This window comes from Chiroxiphia lanceolata, chromosome 3 (assembly GCF_009829145.1).
Source record: "Chiroxiphia lanceolata isolate bChiLan1 chromosome 3, bChiLan1.pri, whole genome shotgun sequence".
NCBI classification, from domain to species: Eukaryota; Metazoa; Chordata; class Aves; order Passeriformes; family Pipridae; genus Chiroxiphia; species Chiroxiphia lanceolata.
Genome location: NC_045639.1, coordinates 98677895 through 98699697, shown reverse-complemented (window position 1 = coordinate 98699697; position 21803 = coordinate 98677895). Strand labels below are relative to the sequence as shown.

At 37.7% G+C, this 21803-nt stretch overlaps 1 protein-coding gene across 2 annotated transcripts in view; it reads left to right on the top strand.

The window, feature by feature from the left end:
* Positions 1-21803, top strand: part of EIPR1 (EARP complex and GARP complex interacting protein 1) — a 145399-nt gene that overhangs the window by 954 nt on the left and 122642 nt on the right. For both annotated transcript variants that reach the window (XM_032683728.1, XM_032683727.1), the window contains exons 2-3: positions 8968-9051; positions 13288-13420. In XM_032683728.1, coding sequence (XP_032539619.1) covers positions 8968-9051; positions 13288-13420 — 217 coding nt within the window. The remainder of the gene's footprint in view (positions 1-8967; positions 9052-13287; positions 13421-21803) is intronic.

Genomic DNA, 21803 nt, shown 5'->3' with positions numbered 1-21803 from the left:
GCACCTCCTAACAGAACAATTCATTCTACAGTAGATGTAGTAACGTAAATATCTACACAAGCACTTTTTTTTTAGGCACCTTTACTAAAGTGCTAGTGGAAAGTAGTACACAAAGGTTCTTTGTAACAGGTGTCCTGGCTACTGAGCCATGTACTCTGTAGTCAGACTACACCAATAGATCTCCTTTGCAAATTGTGTATTTGTTTGGTTTCCTCTTGTATAGGAGCTGGTATGTAAAATTCACCTGTTCTAAATGTTGAATGTACTGAAGTCTGATGATACGCTATCATTTTGTGATTGTCTACAGATAGCTGTAACTCTTACTTCAAAATTAATAAAACTTATTCTGCAAAAGAGATTTCAGTGCAGAATATCTATCCTGTACTTAATAAAATTCCTAGCTCCTTTCTAGTAGGTCATATATAGTGAGTCTTCCAGAAATTTTGGAAGGATAGTCTGTGTATTGTCTGGAACCTCCATGGACCTGTGCTTCCCCCACCCCAGCCCCCCAGCAAACCATGTATCTCCTAGAGACCTCTTCTGCCAGGTATGTAAACAGGGTTGTCTGGCAGGAAGATTAAAGAAAATGGATGAAGAAAGTGACCATAATAAAAGGAAATTACTGTTAGTACAGATCACTTGGAGAGAAGGTGAGGAAAGAAGAGATGGTTTATGGGTAAGCTGGAAAAGGAGCATAGACATGAAGGTTCTATTTCTGATCTCCATTAACTCCCAGTGTAGCTTTAAAACAAATCACATCTCTGTACTTTCTGAAAATGGAGAGATTTTAATGGAGAGACTTAAACCTAAAACTAGTCTGGTCTTTCTAACTTGTGTCTCCAGGTCTAATAAGAAAGATAATTTCTTTTTTTAAGCCTCATTTCTTCTGTGTTGCTAGATAATAATGGTTAGCTGCATCATCACAATTGCTGCTTCTTGTCTGAAAGCATCTCTTCAGACTAATTTTTCAGCCAAGTTTAAAAAATTTTGTCTTTGTTTCTTATGGTTGGGTTGGGATTTGTTTGTGTTTTTTTAAAAAATGTCCAGTCTTTACTTCAGCTCTATGACAAGCTTATTCAAAGTTGACTTTGAAATTACAAAGTAATTAAAAGGAGGAAGGGATCTTCTTACTCTTGTTGCAAATAAAAATTATATTTCACTAAACGGTGACATGTAGAAACTACAAGAGGGATTGTGGACTGAGAAGCAACATATCTCCAGCAGTCAAGAAGAATCTGTCTTTGGCCACTGACAAAGTGTAGATATGCTTTTCATCTGATCTGATGTGGCTGGGTTTATAAGAACTTAAAGCTGATTCCTACTAGGGTGCTATCCACCAATTAACTTAAAATCATTTCTGTTCATTTCCATGTGCAGAATGTGTTCTGATGTATTGGCATAAGTAAGGTAACTTAGAGTAATGAATAAATACATTTTTCTCCTTTTTTTTTAATCCAGTTTTCATAAAAAAAATATTTAGTGGAACAGGAGAGTCTTACTTAGGGCCATGTCACTCACAGAAAGTTCTAACACTCGAGAATGAAAAGTAAAGATATTCTGAGCAGTTATACAACTGTTTATCACTACTTAGCAAGTGTAAGTATTGTGGAAAAAGTTTTACCAAGTAACAGTGAGAAACAATTTTGATTTGCTTTTGTCTGGGGTGGAGATAGGGGGGAAGCTAAACATCTAACAGCAAAACAAGAATAAAACTAGTGATAGTTTTCTGCATGATTAGTTAAATTTTTGAGCTGGTTAGTTCCTCCTGTTTTACCTGACATCTGGAACTTCTTTTTATACTGTTTTGAATGCTCATATAACCCCAAAAACATAGGTTTTAGGAGTGTTTTTTTCATCTCTTGAGTGTGTCTGTGAGCTATATGAGCATTGTACAGACAGTACAAATTATATGTGAACTTTAGGGTGTGTGGTTCTTTTTGTGACTTTTTTAAAGACAATATCCCACCATATTTGCTCTGATCATCTGACTGTAGTGAAAATGAGAAAATTACGGATGGATGGTGAATGAAAATGTGAGTTGCTGCTTGAATTGAGGACTGAGTGATGTGACTGTGGCTCATGACGATGGATACAGAGCAACAAGAGCAGCTGCAGAACATTTCACGGAATCACAGAATATGCTGATTTGGATGACCCACAGGGATCATCAATTCCAGTGCTTAGCCCAGCACGCAGCCATCCCCAAGAGTCACACCATGTGCCTGAGAGTGTCATCCAAACACTTCTTGAATTCTGTCAGGCTTGATGCTGTGAGCCCTTCCCTGGGGAGGCTGTTCCAGCACCCAACCACCCTCTGGGTGAAGAATCTTTTTTCTAATATCCAACTAAACATCCCCGACACAACTTCAGGCCATTCCCTCAGGTCCTGTCACTGGTCACCACAGAGAAGAGATCAGTGCCTGCCCCTCCTCTTCCCCTCACAAGGAAATAGTAGACTGCAATGAGGTTTCCCTTCAGTCTCCTCCATGCTGAACAGACCAAATGACCTCAGCAGCTCCTCATGTGGCTTCCCCTCAAGGCTCTAGACCATCTTCATTGACCTCCTTTGGACACTTTCTAATACCTTAATATCTTTCTTATATTGCAGTGCCCAAAACTTCACACAATATTTAAGGTGAGGCTGCCCCAGTCCAGAGCAGGTCAGGACGATCCCCTCCCTCGACCAGCTGGTGATGCTTTGCCTGATGCCCCCCAGGACACAGTTGTCCCTCCTGGCTGCCAGGGCACTGCTGACTCATATTCAACTTGTCGTGAAGGAGGACCCCCAGGTCCCTTTCCATGGCACTGCTTTCCAGCATCTCATTCTCCAGTCTGTATCTACATCCAGGATTGCCCCATCCCAGGTTTAGAATCCAGCACTTTCCCTTGTTTAACTTCATGTGGTTGGTGATTGCCCAGTCCTCTAATTTGTTGAGGTCTCTCTGCAGGGCCTCCCTGCCTTTGAGGGAGTCAACAACTCCTCCCAGTTCTGGGTCATCTGCAAGCTTGCTTAGTATCTCTTCCAGTCCTGTGTCCAAGTAATTTATGAAGATGTTGAAGAATACTAAAAGGTTGTTCTTCTAAAATGAACCTTGGTAGTATTCATCAATATTCTCAGTTATAAAAATATTATGAATGAGGTCCCAGGAGTATCGCTAAGTGCTATGTTTTGTCACTGAAATTATGTGCTTCTTGTCCGGTGTAAAGTTGATGTAGGTTTTACTGTCTAACCTGGAGTATCTGGTATGTCTACCCTGTGTTGAATTAGCTTTCATTTTCAGGGAGTCACGATTTTCCCCATGTTATTATTGAGGGTTTAAACAGTGATGTTTTGAGCAGGTGTGTAAACATACTGAATGTCTCAAAATACTGTATTTGCCTTAGTTTAAACTTGACTGAATGATGCTTATAGGCCTGAAATGATCAATGTATAGAGGTGCTTTTGGGGATAGGTATTTGGCTCAAGACTACATCTTTCTTGTTTAAAAGCATGGGTGAGGGAAGAGGAACATTGCTTGTGCCAGGGAGTGATGATTATGGAGCATGTTTGGCACATGTAATGGATTTTGGGGATACCACAACACTGAGCTGAATTTCAGCATGCCAGACACTCCTATTGTCAAAATAATTAAATGTCAAAAGCACATGGACTTGCAAGGGAGAAGGATAATGAGCAGGAGGCAAGGACAGCAGAGCACAGGGCTGTACTGCACAAAGACAGCTCCAGCAGCACTCTGAGGTGGGCTCTGGCTGAAGCAGGCTTGGAAAAAGTGCAGTAATGCTTTGTCAGAGTTTGTGTAATGCACTGTGGTCTTGTCCTGCTCTTTGAATAAGCAACACTTGCCCTGCATTATATTGTCTCTTAGTTGTTAACAGGTTTTATGAATCTGAATACAGACTATTGATTTTTAGGACTTGCCTGTTTGCAGGCGTAACTTAATTTCCCTAAAGCTAAATGTTATTTTCTAAAATAAGAAACTTCAAGCAGTGCAAAATACCAACTAAAATATATTGGTCACGGGTCTCCTACAACGTGTGTATACTTATGTCATCAGTATGTACTGAGAATAGCTCAGCTGACCTACCTGTGATCGAGCCGAAGGCAGGTATAGATTTATTGAGAGGGTAAAAGGGGACTTCCTAACAAGATGCGTGTCACTTGAAAGTTATCCAGGGAAACCTGTGCTGGCTGTGTTCCCAGTGTGGGAGCCTATAGCTCCTATGGGCAGGGGTGTTCTCTTCCCTGGGAGAGCTTTTGTGGTCTCCTATGGGTTCAGAGAGAGCAGCCTAAACAGAATGTACATAATGATTTTGCTACAGCTTTAGCATTGTCTCTGGAGGATTTATCTTGAAAATTAAAATAGTTCAAGAAACTACATGATAATGTCTTACTGAAATTCCTGCCTTTTGTGTCAGTTCTCTTTCTTCTCTAAGATTACTTACCTCATGACTGCCAATCCTCTATATTTTGAACCTTTTGCGTTTCAAGTTTTACTAGAGGAACAAAAGTAGCTAAGTGGCAAAGCTCTCTTAACTAATCCCCCAAAGATCTTCATAATGCATGAGGTAGATCAGGTGAAAAGTATTTCTTTTAGGGCCCTCAAGCAATTAGTAGATCTTGCTAATATTAGGTATGGTACAGACTAGTGGCAATATGAAGATACAGTTAACTACGAGGAACTCTTAAATGGTGATTGTTACTTTTATGGTTCATGATAAATGAATGGGTTTTGTGAGGAGGATTGTGCTATGCCAGGCTTTATGTGAGGGTTGCATTTGTTGCTGTGAGGGTTTACAGAACCTGTCAGACTTTGAATAGGGTCAGTGCACTAAATACGTCAGTGGTGGGAATTCTTGTGCTGTGAAAGACTTGGAGAAGGCAGCTGTCTGACAGCATTGAAGGTCACCTGGGCATGTGTGCTGCCAACCTCTTCACTTTCGTCAATAGAATCACTGCAGCTTATTACAATCACTGAGAGAGGGTTTCCTACTGTGGTGGGAGAAACAAGGCTGTCTTACCTAAGTAAAAATCCAAGTATACTTACTTGAAAATTGAAATTATGCCAGAAGGGAAAAATAACATTCCTGACATTAGCAGTCTGGGCTTGTCTGGGAGGTCAGGGAACTTGTATTTTCCCTCTAGTATGAGGCATCAGCAAATCCAGCTTCCCTCCACTATCCCCCAAGTAGCAGTATTCTAGTTCTGGTTTTCAGCATAAGCAGATAGTCAAATAACTTTAAGTTCAGATTCAGGGACTGCAAATACTGTGTCCTTACATTTTGTGTTGCAAGTTCACAGTTTGTTAGTACAGATTGATTGTATGAATTTCAAATGATACGTGTGTTGCAGAATTATTCTGCTTGTATTAAAAGTAATACAAATATTTAAATGTTGGGGTCTGTTTTCTAGTTTGTTGATACCAAACCAGTTCAATACATGAGCGAGAGAAAATTTGTGTTGGAGAAGTACTGATTCTTTTTTTTTTCTTTGCCTATTACTGCCCTAAATAATAATAGTCGAAAACAAACCCCAAAAATCAAACCAAAACCCAAACTGAACCAAAAAAAAACCACCAAAACTTTGTGCATTTGGCTGGTATTGCAAAAGATGTTGAGAAGGGAAAGTTTCAGAAGAACTTATGACTGAAGTGTAGAGAATTAGTGCATTGCAGTTCCATAATGCACTTATTTTAAACCAGCCTTCTTTACCCTTTTGAAGTTTCTCATTGTGTTCCTCCAGATCACCTGTTGCTGTTGTCAAGGACCTTTCACTTTGCAGACTCTGTTCTGTTTTTTCTCTCAGAGGTTTTTATTATTCTAGAAGTGGCCTAAATGGTCAAGGGCAAGGTAGAAGGTGATCTCTGTCTGACATCACACTGAACATGGTGTAGGCATGGACATGATGCCCAGTCTCCAGTTAGTCTTACCTGACTTCTGGTACAATGATTGTTGTTTCTTCTGCTTTATCTTTCTGCTACTGCCTCTCACGCTTGTAATCTAGGCTTTTGCATGTCCTTTGCATACCTGTTTTTGTAGTGGATTTGCAGTTAGGTCTTTGTCCTGTTTTATAAAACTGCCTGATTTGAACCAGGCACATTTCCTCATAGGGCTGTTGATAAATATGAAATTTGGACGTGGAACCAAAAAGTTCTTTGTTGTTCGTGATGTTTTTGCTTGCTAGTATTTTTTTCCCGGTCTTAGGCCTTCTTTAAAAATGAAATGATCTAACTATGTATGTTGTTGCATTGTCTGGCACTATCAGTTAGATGGGATTTTGCTGTGACAGTGTGTGTAAGGATTACTTGTTTTCTCGCTGTTTGCGTCTTTCCTATCGTTATGTGCCCTTGTGAAAAGTCCCTCTCCAGCCTATTTGAAAGCCTTGTAGTCAACTCTTTTTGGGCTATATGCAGCTTAGTGTTCTGTAGGTGCAGACTTTTAAAAATAATAATTTCTATTGGTTTAAATTTAACACATATTCATTATATTATGCTTTTTGCTTATTTTCTATGTAGTAGCTGCAGTCATGAGGCAGGAAGCTTTGTGAAAGATGTAATTTGCAACCTGCTCTGACATGTTGGAGTACAAGATGACAAACTTAAGGCACTTTCCTTGATCCTGACAGCACTCCAAATTCGGTTATGTTGTTCATAACAATGATTACTTGGTGTCTTCATCTGTTGAAATGACTTCCTGTTCTCTAAAAGTAACTCAGAATAGACAAAATTATCCGTATCTTTGTGCAGGAGACAAATGGAAGTCCACTGTACTGATACTGCTCTTATGAATCAGATCTTCCTGATTTATGAACACTTCATGAGTTTGAACCTTGTATTGTATGTAGGCATGTTGTAGTTTTTTATGTTGGGAAATAAACAGTAGTGTGTTTCCTGTTGTGAAATGTGTTTAAATACTTTTCTCAGGCCTTTGATTTCCCCCTCCCCACCTCCTCCCACCCTGCAAAATGGGAAATAACTTAAAAATATGTTAAGGAAGAGCTAGAGAAGCTGATGCATAAATGTTACTAGGTATTTATATTATTTTGGGCACTTGGTGTCCAACCTTTGAAAGCAGCATGATAAGACTTACTTGAAAAGCTTTAAAAGGGGTGACAACCCATTTTTTGTTTTATTTTATTAAACATCCTGGAGGTCTTCTCTTTGACTTACAGAAACAACAGAAGCTTGTTTGATTGAAAGAGATACATAGCTGTTGGCTTATTTCTAGTGTTTTCTTCAAAATAAGTGAAAACAGGCCTTTTGAGTGAAAAGGAACTCTGCCAAAGATCTGCAAATGTAAATTCTGTTCAAGACAAAATAAAAGCTTCTCTGCAGTCATCTCGGTGGACTTTAGACAGTGTTTCTGATTGACAGAAACAACTAAGCTTCTTGGAAGTAAGAGCTGCATAAATAGGAGAGTAGAGACAAATTGGTTTGGATTCACACTGATCTCTAATCTGTATTTGAGTGTTTTGAACACAAACTACTCATTGAATTACGTTCTCTAGTGCTTTTTTTCCTTTATAAATGTATAAATGCGAGCATAGGCTATTAGCCTATACTTACTAAACTTATTGCATTTTTAAACTTTTTATGCTTCATCTTATGCAAAATATTACGTTGTCTGAATCACACATTGCAGATGCCAGAAAAGAAGGATCTGCTTTGTAGGAGTTCAGAGATGATTCTGAAAAATTAGTTGATTCTTACTGTTATAGCCAGATAATGAGTTGGATGGCTTTGCTTTATTTAAGTGAAGTCAAATAACTTCAAGTTGTCATTCTAGAATTAAAATGCTCTACATTTAGGTATTATGATATAATGTGTTCCAGATAGTCCCTTCCAAGCTTCTAGGCAGCTTTTTGACATTAATTAAACAACAAGTTTCAAATAGGACTATATTGAAGTGTTCCTGAATCCAAAATGTAACTAAGCTGCATGACATGGCAATAAGGATGGCAATAAGAAGGGCCATTCAACAGTTTACCTGAATCCTTCTGAAATATTTGCTTGTAATACAGGCTTTAGTGTCTGAAGAGATCTGAAGTATTTTATGTCAAATAGGATGTGATTTGCAAAAATTAAATTTTCTGTTTGGATAAAAAAAATCATATTGAACAATATTGTTAGGATATCTTTTGCATGGAGAAGTAGTGGATATTCCTCATAGTTAACTTATGGTTGCCAAAAGTGCCTTTGAGTGTTAGTTTACCTCCCATTAACTCAAAATTAGCCAAGAGAGTCTCTGCAAATGACTAGTACCAGCTAGTAATTGTGGGTTTAGTTCAACCTATACCTTATTTCTCAGTGTCTCCTGTGGTCCTTAACTGCTTTGTTTTGCTTCTTCCAAGACTGCAGTTGGTGCAAGTTGAAGATGCAAGGCAGAGAGTCTCAGATTCCCATTAACATAATACAACAAACTAATAAGATTATTACTAAATTTTGATATGTAAATAACAAATTATTTCTCCCATCATTCAGACAATTCTTATCTGTAATGGTCTGGAGTGGAAAAGAAGGGGTTTGGTTTTTAACTTTTTTCTAAATTTGGTGGTTAATGATTTTTTTTTTTAATGAAGGCATCTTCAACCTGAGTGGTATGAAAAATTCTAAAAGAACAACCTCTTTCTTGGATATTGTAGATAGCATATTCAAGAATTGTCCACTGTTCTATGAAGTTTTTTCAGTTGATAAAAGAGAATTAGTTTAGAAGAACTGCTATATTGAATATTATCACTGTTATAATGAAGGCCAGGTAATTTATTTAGCACCAGCATGTTTTTCACACCTCACAAACGTGAGAAATTGCACAAAAAGTGTATTAAGCAAAATGGACAAAGGGCAGGAAAGTCTGCAGTTTGTAAGAATGTAAATGCTTAAAATGATAATTGATATATAAGCTTCAAGATTTTTTGCTGAAATTAATGGATTGTATTAATTGAACTTTTCTAATGGCTTTCTTCTTCCCTAGGCACGAGCCTTAACACCTCAAACAGCAGAAACAGATGCAATAAGATTTTTGGTTGGAACACAGTCACTTAGATATGATAATCAGGTAAGTTTTCTGTCAAGTGTCAGTTGTAATTTTTCCCTCTTTTTTTAAATGTTGTTCCAAAATCATTCTTCTTCCTTTCTTCCCCCGTTGAATATGAACATTGTGATAGTCAAGTTGAAGACTTCTGTGAGTAAAATGTGAAGATATTGGTAAGATATATTGTCGAATGAAAGCTGTGTGTGTTTTCTGAAAATTAAATTACTCTTCTAAATTTTATGACTAAATCAGATTGGTTTAGTGAAGAAAATATTTTTGTTGCATTGGATCTATAGATTCTCTGGAGCTATCTTTAAACCGCAGAAGAGAAGTAAAGTAAAACAAAAGTCTTTAAGCCTTAATTGCCTGTAATGAGACTACTGCTACATGCACAGTTAAGTGTATGTGAAGCTTCATAAACTGAATTTTTCATCATTAGTTATTGACAATAAGCTGTGTCCTTTCTGGTCATAAGTTTAACAATTCAAACTAAAATTTGAGTGACATTCATGGCTCGATTTCTATTGGGCTGTCTCCTCTGCACTTAGGAGTACAAGACTTGTAATTGTACAGCAATTTTAATTTCTGTGACTAAATTGCAGTAAAATTCATAGTGAAACAAGTGCTTGAGGCTAGAAGAGTTAGAAGGCTGTACTGAATGCAGGTGGCAAGGCTTGGGTAGCAGAAGGGCTGCAGTGGTGACCTCTGAGAAGAGGCCAGCGGTTGCCCGTGCCAGGCGTGGCTGGTCCCAATGAATCTGCTGCAGGACACAGTTGAGTCAGTCAGTGTGATGGCATCTCTGTGAAAATGTTTAAGAGAGGGGAGAAAATGCTGGATGGAAAGAGGAGGAGCAGTAGAGGAAACGACAGAGGTAAGACCAAGGTCAGGAGAAACAGAAGATGCTTCATGCTGTAGCAGGTATCCACTGCAGCCTCTGGAACACCTATGCCAGAGCAGGTGGGTATTCCTGAAGGAACTGTGTCCCATGAAGGTCTCATGCTGAAGCAGAGGAAATGAGTGAGATGCAAAGAGCGTCGCACAGAAAACAGTATGTACTGCCCATAACCACCACTGCCCCAGACCCCCCTGCCCCATTTGAAGGGGATCACAGGGGTCTGGGGTGCAGTTAAGACTGGGAAAGGAGGGAAAGAAGGTACTTGTTTATTTTAAGAGGCAGTAGATTAACTAATTCAGTCAAGTCTGTTTTTCCTGGAACAGTAATTAGTAAGTGAGCTCCCTGTCTTCATCTTGACACATAGCTTTCTCACTCCTGTTCTTCCTGGTTTCTCCCCCTGTCATGCTTGGGAAGAGCAGGTATCTGGGTGGGAGTCTGTTAGCCAAGCCTAACACACCACAGAAATTCCTAGAATTGGATAGAGTGACCAATTTTTCTGAAAATGGTCTGTAATGGGCTGCATAAAACCAACTCAAGAGCCGTAGCTCTGGGAGAAGTGAGCTGTCAATTCCCAGTGAAGTTTTGAGTTCGTTACTTAATGGTAATACTGAAGACTCAAGGAAAAATTATTCCAAGGCATAAGGGGGATGGAGTATTCAGATTCTTTACATTTCAGGTAATACTTATGAGAACAGTAACAAAAGAAGAGGCAGACAAACTTAGTTAACTAAGTATGTATACTCAGTTATATTTTTGATTGTGCTGTTTCTGATGCTCTTCAAATATTGGTTATAATGTGTCTTTCTACTGTGATTTCTGTGGTGGTTTTACTACCTGGGTCAACTAATTAAATCCTGATACAAAATTTTAGTTAAAGAATGGTTCTTACTTATCAGTTGATATCCAGCAGCTCTTCAATAATTTAGATGTTTTGATTTAGGTAAGTTTATTGGGCATATACTGTGTATTTTAGAAATGTTTACGTATATTACAACTTTGAGTACGCTTTTCTTTTTCCAGTGAATAACATTAACAATAGAAATGCAGGACCATTCCTAGTGTATTAACAGATGTTTGGAGGTTATTGGCCTTTAGCTGTGCCTCAGGCCATCATTTCCTCTCATCTAGTTGCTAATCCCCAAGAAGTGCCCTAGGCCTCAGCTCATTATTGCTTAATTCAGCACTAGGTTCTCTAGATTTGCTTGAAAATTTTTCTAGTTACCTGACCAAACTTATGAGCTGGCTTGCAACCTTTAGAACTTACCAAGTACTCCACAGTGAGAAGTTTTATCATGTGCAGAATATTTCTTCCCTTCTAGTCATGGACAGGTGTAGTGCAATTGAAAGACCAGTGATTGTACAGCTGGCATGATAACTTTTGCCTTGTTGAGGTTTATTGCTGTATGAAGCAATTTTAGGTATTCATAGGAGAATATATTTTAGGTGAAAATATTTTCCTGTTAACAGTAATATTTCAAAGGCAAGGAAAATGTTTATAAGATTTTATATTCTCTCAATAATTGACATATTAATAATGTGTAGTACTTGGCATTTGGTTCTTATAACTTGTTGGGAATGGTTTAAGTAGTTTCTCTGATGTACTGTGTAGTTTTAGAACTTTTGTTCCCTGTACTTTCATTGTTGCTAAATTTAATGCATTCATTGTATGCATTGGAAATACCAAAGCATGTCACTTACTCTTTTCTCATCTCTAATTTCCATGATTTGTATAATGCACTGGTGAGGCCAAACCTTGAATCCTATGTTCAGTTCTGGGCCCCTCACTGCTAGAAAGACACTGAGGTGCTGGAGCAGGTCCAGAGAAGGGCTCTCTACAACCACCCGAAAGGAGGTTGTAGCCACGTAGGGATTGGTCTGTTCTCCCAGGTAACAAGTGACAGGACTAGGAAGTGGCCTCATTCCCCTCAGTGAGGGACTTAGGTTGAGCTGCCAAAGGAGTCTCGAAAGAAAAAAAAGAGATAAGGTTAAATTGATCTTTTTTTGAAAGGCAGGAGGGCTACTCTTTAAGAGGGATATGCAGTTGTTGGGGTAGATGGATAGTGTCCTGATTCCTAGATTCAAGGCAAGAAATGAAGTTTGAAAAGGCAACTTGCTAATCAACTGCAGATGTTCTTACATGCCTTGGATGACAAAATGGAAGAATAATACAGGTGATGAGGTTCCAGGATTATATTTGAAGGAGGAGTTGCTGATAACTGTTTGGACAATAAAGAAAAAGATAACATGTAAACTCAGCCCCTTAAAAATAACAGTGTTTAATATTACCACTTTAGATTAAGTTGAGATGTATTTAGTAGCTTCTTTATTTTAAGGAAATCTTCTGTAGTTCTGCATAGCTAAGATTTTTACAGTGATTCAGTACTTAAATAAGTAGACTTAATTCAGTCACGATGATAGGATATCTCTTGGCTTTTTCCCCTCTTCATTTTTCACCAACTTTGAAAATGAATTTTTAATGAGGATACAGTTCTCTAAAATTTGTGAGTCTTTTAAAATGTATTTGTTCACTATTGAGGTTAGGGGAATTAGTCCCTTGAGTAAACTTACTTCTGTATGTTATGCAGGCTAGAATCTTCCTCAATTTTTTGTATTTTTGAGGCAACTATAGAAAAACAACTAACTAAAAATAGGGACGAAAAAATTATAGTAATGTAGACCTATTTAAAAAAATATAGCAAACAAACAAGCAAAAAACCAAAAATGAAAATAATAAAAATCAAACTTAGTTCTGTCTTTTAAAAATATTACCTATTTATTTAAATATTATTGTTTTTCTTCCTCTTTCAGTTCAATATTTTATGTTTTCATATAGTATAAAAAGATTACAAATTTCTATCTTGTTAGAGGTACATAACTGCTGAGGTGAACTCTCAAAAAATTTCTTACTGAGTTTAGAGTGTTTGTTTGAAAGAAGAATTCTTTCCCTCTCTCTCCTTCTTTCTTGTAGTTGGTTTGAGTTCCATGACTTAGGTACAGAATTGGTGCAGACAATTAGACTAAGAATTGTAATGTTATTTTTGTTTATTGCTATTAAGAATTGTTAAATTGTAATATGAATGGCTTATTGACTATTAGCCATAAAATGAAAAATCACCTTCAAGATTGAAGTTGAAAATTGAGAATAAGCATAGTATTTCCTCAAAACAGGGAAATTGCTTGTGTTTTCCTGGAAAAGTTAATCCTGCATGAAATCAGTGATATAGTAAATTGTTGGTATAACAATTAATTAAAATAGATATCGGTTATAAAAATCTCATTAAATTGCTCCATATAGTCATCACGTATAATTAAGACCCACAGGAAAACATTTGAAACCCTGATGTTCTCTTTTATTGTTTTTGCAGATTCACATAATCGATTTTGATGATGAAAATAACATTATAAACAAAAACGTTCTCCTTCATCAAGTGGGTGAAATTTGGCACATTAGTACCAGTCCTGCAGATAAAGGTGTACTAGCAACCTGCTACAATAAAAGTAAGTCCTTTTTAAACATGTTCAACTTGTTAAGGTGTTTCAATATTTTGGAATGTGCAAAGTTTGAACATCTAGCTATGTGGAAACACTTTAAATTTGAATTATCAACACAGGCATTTTTCAAAAAATCTGCTGTACTTTTACCTATACCTCATTTGTGTCATATCCTTACATTACCTTGGTTAGAAGTCAACTTTTGCGTTCATGTTAAGGAAAGCAGAAAAATAAACCTTATGCTTCCCTAAAGAATCACAGAATATGCTGAGTTGGAAAGATCCCTCAAGGATCATCAAGTCCAACCCTTTGCCCTGCACAGAACCATCCCCAAGAGTCACACCACATGCCTGAGAGAATCATCCAAACTCCTCTTGAACTCTGTCAGGCTTGGTGCTGTGACCAATTCCCTGGAGAGCCTGTTCCAGTGCCCAACCCCCTTTGGTTGAAGAACCTTTTCCTGATATCCAACCGAAACCTCCCCTGATACAGATTCAGGCCATTCCCTCAGGTCCTGTCACTGGTCACCACAGAGAAGAGATCAGTGCCTGCCCCTCCTCTTCCCCTCATGAGGAAGTTGTAACTACAGTGAGGTCTCTCCTTAGTCTCCTCTTCTCCAGGCTGAACAGACCAAGTGACCTCAGTCGATCCTCATACAGCTTCCCCTCAAGGCCCTTCACCGTTTTTGTTGCTCTCCTTTGGATGCTCTGTAATGGCTTAATATCTTTCTTATATTGTGGTAACCAAAACTGCACATTATTAATAGCTGTTTTTACAAATTGCTTAAAGAGGTCTTAAAATGTGGCATTGAAGAGAAGTGGAATTATGTACATTTTACATTTCCTAGGTCACTGAATAAGCTAATGGAATAGGGTGAAATGCTCATGAAAAAACTTTGAAATTTCCCCCTTTGTATTGGGAGAGATACTGAATTTTCTTTTCCTTTCTCACACTTACAGATAGTTAGCATAGCTGAGGTATGAATAAGGTCTTATGTTACTATATGGAAAGAAGATATAATAGATGCAAACAGAAGAGCACTTTTTCACAGCTCTTCTTTGTTTTTTGTTAAGAGGAACTTGCCTTTTATATAGCAATTTTGGGGAATATAAAAAAAAAATTAAAATGCAGTGAAATCTTTCCGTAGTATACAGTTGTTATCATTCCCTGTAATGTTATTAAGACATTTAGACTCTTGTTTACTTTTTTCTTAATGACTTGACAGTTAATTCTGCTGCCCCAAAGTCACAGACAACACTAGCAATCTTGCTGTATGTTTTGAAATACAGATGATCTGATGTAGTTTGCTTCTCCTTTCTCTTGTAGGGATAAAACTTAGCAAAACAGCGTACTAGGCAAAGCTTTTTGTTAATCTCTGCTGAGTGCTAAGAATTTTATGGGGGAATGAACATGCATATTCAGCTGGTAACAGCTGGTTATTTGTGGGGTCAAGAATCAAATGGAAAGTTTAAGCCATGTCTGTGTGTCTGAGAAGAATTCAGTTAAATGCTGCTCTGTATTCTTTGTTCAAGATACTTTGCTAGGGTATCAGTATACAATTAGGTTTTTATAAGGAAAATACTTCCTGACTCTCAAGTAAAAATTAAGGAAAACTCTTCCTTGCCAGCACAAGTATTTACTTCTTTGTCTAATTTTGGCATTGCATCATTAATAAACCCTTGTATCTTTTCATTCTCAATTGTGACATTAACTAGAATAATAATGGTTCCAGTAGCATTAGAACAATTGTATCTTTGTATATTAACCAGAAATTCCATTTTCTAGGACATTTTGTTTTTATACAAAGAAAAAAATTGTGGAATGGTTTCTCTACCCCTCCTCATGCACACATCTTAAAAATACTGACTTAATTAAAAGGGAGAACTTATTTGACTCAGTTTCTGCCTTGATTATGGTGGTCCCCCCTCTCACCAATCATGGATATATTGCTTATGCAATTTTATACTATTACTACACATGTTATAGGAAGATGATTTTATTATCAATTGATAGGCTTACTGGTTATGTATACTCTTGCCTAACCTTCGGAAAAGATCATGAATTTACTATGCTGGAGGCACAGCACTTGCCTATACTGCATATTTCTAACATACTCAGCAATATTTGTGCTAGAAATATATTAACATCATTCCTGTGTAACTGGCATTGCTGATAGATAAGATGTGTCTTGAGAAGACACTGAGAAGTAACTTTTCTTTTTCCAAGTGCATATGGCAGCTATTTCAAGTCATGAGAATTAGGGATGTTTTATTTTATCCCAGATGCCTTAACTGAAGGGAGAAAAGTGTATAAATATGTGGAAGAAGCAAGGTATAAGAGGAGAAAAGAAGGATTTAAGTCTAAATATCTTGGGGGACAGAGGAAGTAGGCTTTATAAAATTAATACTTGAGGTATCTAGATGAACTCATGCACTATTAGTTAGTTGTGACATGCTGATGCATCATTTTTCTCCTCTACTGTGGCAACTCAACTGAATTAAAATAGGGGTATAGGGGTTTTTTTTCCCTCTTGAACAGGATAAGATTGCTACTGACAGCTTTAAAGTAGGTAAAAATTAAGGTGGGAAATGAGTTTAGTAGTCTTCTAGCTTTAGAAGTTAAATTAGATTGTTTAAATTCAATATGATACAGATTAGGATTAAAAAATCTAAAAGTATGAATTCTTGAGAGAATGACACAATTTTCAGAGGGGTTTGGGTGATAATAATAAGTGGCAATAAGCTAGAGTGCCACAGTTGCATTTTAATTGGTTTAATGCCTAATCTCTGAAAATTTACATGTGCTTATTTGCCTCTGATATTTATTAATATCCTAAAGGTATGTTCAGCAAAGCAGAAATCAAATAATTTACTCTACAGTAGCCCAGAATTAAAATGGAGGATGCTGTATTTAGTGGAAAATCCCTGTCAGAACAATTCTAGGAACATTACACCTTGCCTTTTTTTTTGCTTTTCTGACTAGCTGTAGTCCTTCGACTTTCTTTAAATTAAAATGTGACAGGAGTGACACTTCTAAAAAGTGAATAAGAGAGGTGACAAAGTAATTAAGGAGATTATAGCATTTCTTAGTAGAAATGCACTTTCAAATGTCAGAAAAGAAGAATGATGAGGTGGGGGTCAAGAATGAACCCTCCAAATAGTGATACGAACCAATGAGAATAATGATACACTAAATATAAGTTGAGAAATGAAGATAAATTAGTCTTCAAGAAATGGGTAGCTATCCAAGAGCTCTCTTCAGCTGTTAAGGGGGAAATCGTTTCACATGTGTATTACTACTTAAAGTTTGAAGGAAGCTTTCTTTGGTATTCAAAAGAGCATCCTAGCCTGCTATAGGATACACTTTCATTGTAAAGAGGTGAAATACTAAAACCCTGCAGATCGCACTAGAGGGGAGTCACTTGGGAACTAGAACAATGAAGACCCTGGCAAAGCCCTAGACCCCATTGGAATATGATCCATATACAGTCTCAGTATTGCTTAAGTTTCAAGCTACATGAGGAGAAATCAAAAAGCCATTTGAATGGACTTTTAATTGTGTTCTGAGGCACAGAGAAATACCAACAGGCAACAGGCCAGGGTGTGTCTAATACAGTTTTTGTATGTAAAGTAGGTGATGTGAGCCTCAGCTCTAGGGTTGGCTAAAAAAAATTGGGAGCCTGGATTAATATTGTGATTAATATAATGTTGGGTAATACTTGGAAATATGTTGATGATACCCTTTTTGTCATTCCATCTTATAATACACTGTCTTTAGGTGTTTGGAAAATTTCTGAGTGAGGTGGATGCACAGCAGTAGGTTCAGGTTGTATGTGGGGTTTGTGTGCATGTGTGCCTTGCATATGCTTTGTTTCATATAGAACTTCTTAATCTGCTGTCTTGTTTATACATCCCACCCCTTCTCTCACCTGCTATTTTAGAATACTGTTGAAATGGAGGCAGGCTATTTTCTGTGGACTAATAAAGTAAATTTCAGCTACATCATTAAAGGAATGGGATTTTTCTGTAAGACTTTAAAGACTTCTGCAGCAATGCCAGTTTGTCAGCAATGGATGGCTTCTTTCAGAGTGAGTCTTGAGTCTGATCTCTGTGGAACAGAATACTAACTAGAGAGGGTGAATGATCATGGTGATGTTTGAGAAAAACTGTCATTCTAAAATAACTTTTAGAAATATAAAGGGAACTCTTAATCTGATAAGTTTCTGCTTTATTCTTTGCAAAACCTGAATATAGCTTTCATTATATCCTATAAGCCAGAATAAAAACTCAGATTTATGCATTGTTCTGAGATACGGATTGATCTATTTAGCATGTCAGCAAGAAATTAGTTTTGTTTGAATTTTAATACTGTGTAATGGCTAGTTACTTGGGTAGTTAGTGTTCTGGTAGATGTTCTCCAGACAACGTTTGAGAAGTTGAGGAGTAAGGCAAACTTCTGCAAAGGAAGTGATGGGGAGATACAGAGGAGGAAATGGAGAAATGATCCAGACTGGAAATTCTGCATTAGTTGAAAATGCAGTTCACCTGCTGAAGCTCTAATTGGATCTAGGTAGCAGATTCCATTACTGTAAAGGTTAGTTTTCAGGACGTGATTGTGTGCAGCTACTTCAGCCTGTCTCCTGTCTGCAGGGAATGGATGTGCTTGGGGGGACAAAAGTGAATGACCGTGTCTCGAGAGCATAATTGTAGACAATTGTACTGTTAAGTGTCACAGGTCTGATGGGGAAGATGCTTCCTGAAAGGCAAAGTGAGGAAATTAAGGCGCTAGTATAGTTGGAGAAATAAGGAGATCTTGGGGAAGGAGATCTCAAAAACAACTAAGGGATATATCACGTAAAGGGTGAGTGTGTGGCTGCAACCACTTGTGAGAACACAGGAAGGTATGAGGTGGTAACGTAGCCTTTAGGCGACCAGTTCTAGGGAAGGGTAGAGAAATGTTACAGTGGTGAGATACAGCCCTTAGGTGTTAGCATTTTAGAGGCTTTCTGTACCATTTAGTGTCTCAGTAGAAAAATCTGTTACTGTGGCTAAATGTCTGCATGTTTTGTTGGGTTTTTTAATTGGTGTTTTTTCATTTGCATTTTGTTTCTTCTTTCGCTGTGACAATTAGTTACAAGCACCCCACAATGCGAGGGTAACCCAGGTTCTTGTTAATATATCCCTTGGGGCAGATTGGAGTGAGTGATCAGATTACAAATATATATATTTGTAAATATATATATGCAGGGTTTATTTTAGAACAGTTTGGTTGCGATGGAAAACAGGTATGTAGCCATTTTGTTTATTATTATCTATAGTAATATAGCAATATGAAAGCATAAAATTATTCCTTAGAAAAGGTATTAGGGAAAAGAGAGAAAGAGGGGATAAGAGTTCATATTCACCAACTGTGGATCTAAGATGAGACTTGATCATTGCAATTTAGTTGTCTGTTGGTTGAAGTGATGGTCTTGATCCTTTGGGGGTGAGAAAAGAAGCCCATGAGACAGAGTTGGGTGGATTGATACACGTTCAGGCCAGGTGGGATCACCCAAGCAACCCCTCCGCAGAGGTGGGGAGGGGAATTTACACTGTCTCTTGCAGCAGACTCTGGATCTGTTGCAGCAGTTTTGGATCACATGCAGTCCTCTGGTGGAAAGCCTCAGGAATGGGTCTGGTGAGTGCTCTGGGGGTCTTTGTTTATGACCCTTTCTCAGCTACCTCTCACTTCAGCGCTGTTGAGCCCCATCAAACCTTCTCTTGGGAGGTGCGGGGGAAGTTTTCCAGCTGAACAGAGGACAATTACCATGATAGAAAGCACCATCCCATCTCTGCAGGGTAGCCTGTCCTTCTGGGGATGCAAAGGTGGCCTCAGCAAAGCACCTTGGTGCCTTCACAAAAGGGTCAGTGTTCTGAGTCATTCAGATGAGTCTGTGGGTTATGGCCTCCCCTGCTGAACCCAGCCAGAGCTGATTGTCAACACAGCTGCTGAGAATGGCTTTTGTTGTGGATACATTCTTTGCCCCCCGGACTTGTTTACTTCTCCTCAGACCTGAGATATTTGGCCAATAGTACCACCTTTATCTTATATCGAGTTCCTGTCAGGTGGCTTAACTCAGGGTCCAGCTCCTGTCAGGAGGCATATTTGGGGAGGAGTGGGCTTCAGTGGTCGCAGAGGAGCAGTTGGCTACAGTGGACAAAAGTCTGGTGATTTTGACAATGTTTAAGCCATTAACCATAACATTTCAGTCTTTCACACAACTCCCCATATTTTCCTGAGACCTTGTTTTTCTTCCTTTGCAAGCAGTTTACGGAAATGATCAGTGAAATACTTTGCTGAGTCTTAAACTGTTGAACTGAACCTTTAGTTTTGATGCTACTGTAAGATGAACAGTGGTCTGGAGACTTCAACTTCTCTTTTAACTGTTTCAAACTGTGCTAGCAAACTAAACAAAATTATTATGCTGATTGTTTACGCAATTGTGAATTGGGTTGCAAGGGTATTTTCACAGCCACAAGAGTACCTTTATGTAATGGAAAACTTGAAAATTAGCATGTGACAATATAGGCCACAAAAATAACAGCATTAAAGTCTAATGTTTGCAATAATTTACTTTAATGTTGTCAAGCAGGTGTGGAAACTGCATGTGTGAGCTATATCAACACTGAAAACACTTTAAGAAGAAAACAACCCCTACCTACTAGCTTGTAGCTTGTGAGGGATAGAACCTGCTCACTGTAAAAGTCTTAATGTTGCATAATCAGCTTTTGATATCAGTCAGCTGGCTGCTCTTGTGGGTTATTGGGGGGGAGTGTTTTGGTTTGGCTTTTTGGGTTTTTTGGGGTTTTTTACAGCGGTATTGTTGTAGTCATAGTTTTTGCTGGAAATTTTAACCCACAGAGTAAAATAAATAGTATCAGGATATTAGACTATTTTAAAGTTACGTATGTATTCCAATAACTTGAACAGGGCCACGGCATTGAATTAAGGACTAACGTGCAGTAGGTCTTGCTGTTAAACTGTGAACATGCTCCCTGAGCAGTTTTAGTGTGGGCCACCTAGCACTCTCAGACAATGATGCTCAGAGGTAGTTCAAGAAAGTCATGAATACTTGGAGTGTAGCCTCCTTCTTTCAACTTACTCTGTAAAAATCTGAACTTAACTATGCTAGCTCGTCTCAGGGCTGGAGACCTGTACTTGACTTTATTTTAAGTAAGTTGCCAAAAAAAATCATACCTGTCATGGTTCTTCATTGCAGACATATAAAATACACAGGTTGATTGCAAGGAAATGTACAAGTACCTCAGAAATTGGACAAAAGACATGATAAATATATATATGAAATACGTTAATGTATGAAGATCTGGTCGAGAATTTCTGTTCTGCTAATCTCAATGATATGGTGTTCTCTTGTGCAGCTTATTCCACAAAATAAAGAGTAATCATTTTAAAGAAAATTTCGTCTTTCTAGAGAAGAAGATATTTTGATAGAGGTATCCTTTTTTGTACAGCATTTATACAACGTCTAGTGCTATGGGGTGGTTGTGTTGTGATTGGAATCATAAGATATTGTGCAGGTATGTCTTAAAGAATGTTGATGAATTAAAGTGAAAGCTTCATCCTTCTCAATTTGAAGGGAATGTTTAATTACCGGGTATTAGGTGCACATATTCATTGAGGCAAAATAAATCCTAACGATGATAATTGGCTAATTTGTACAGCTCTTGCTCCTGAAGAGGGTACTTTTTTTTTCCTAGCTGCTTTCAGTTACCAAATGCTGAATCAGATGATGGACCAGAGTTGTTTACCAGCTTGTTGATTTTTGAGTTTATAGAAAGGTTCCGAGTTGAGGTTTAACAAATGTTCATGTTTTGACTAATTAAAAGGGAATAATTCAAACTCTTAAATAATGTTAATAAGTCATATAGAATATATTATCATATAGAATATGCTAAAGAATTGTTTCAGGAGTTGCTTGTGATTTTTTTTTTTCACTCATGCTTTTCATCAGAGTGATCTTCAGTAGAACTTTAGGAGAAATTGTTCTTTTTTGATGACGTTGAGACCATAGGCAGTCCTGAGGAAAGATCCTAATGTCACATGCTGTCTGGTACTTCTGTCATCCTTGAGATATGTGAATGCAGTCTTAGTAAGGACAACTGAAAAAAATACAGCTGTTTTGAAGCAAGGAAGTTCTTCACAATTCTTTATCCTGTGCTGTTTGAAGAAGTTTGCTCATCAGTTATTTCTCAAAGGGTTTTCTTCTTAAAAATTCCTGTGGGAACAGAGCATGAGAGACATGTACAACAAGACATGAAAATGCAAGGCTGAAAAGAAAAATCTGAATTTGTCTTCTGCATAGATTTTTTTTTTTTAATAATATGACAGT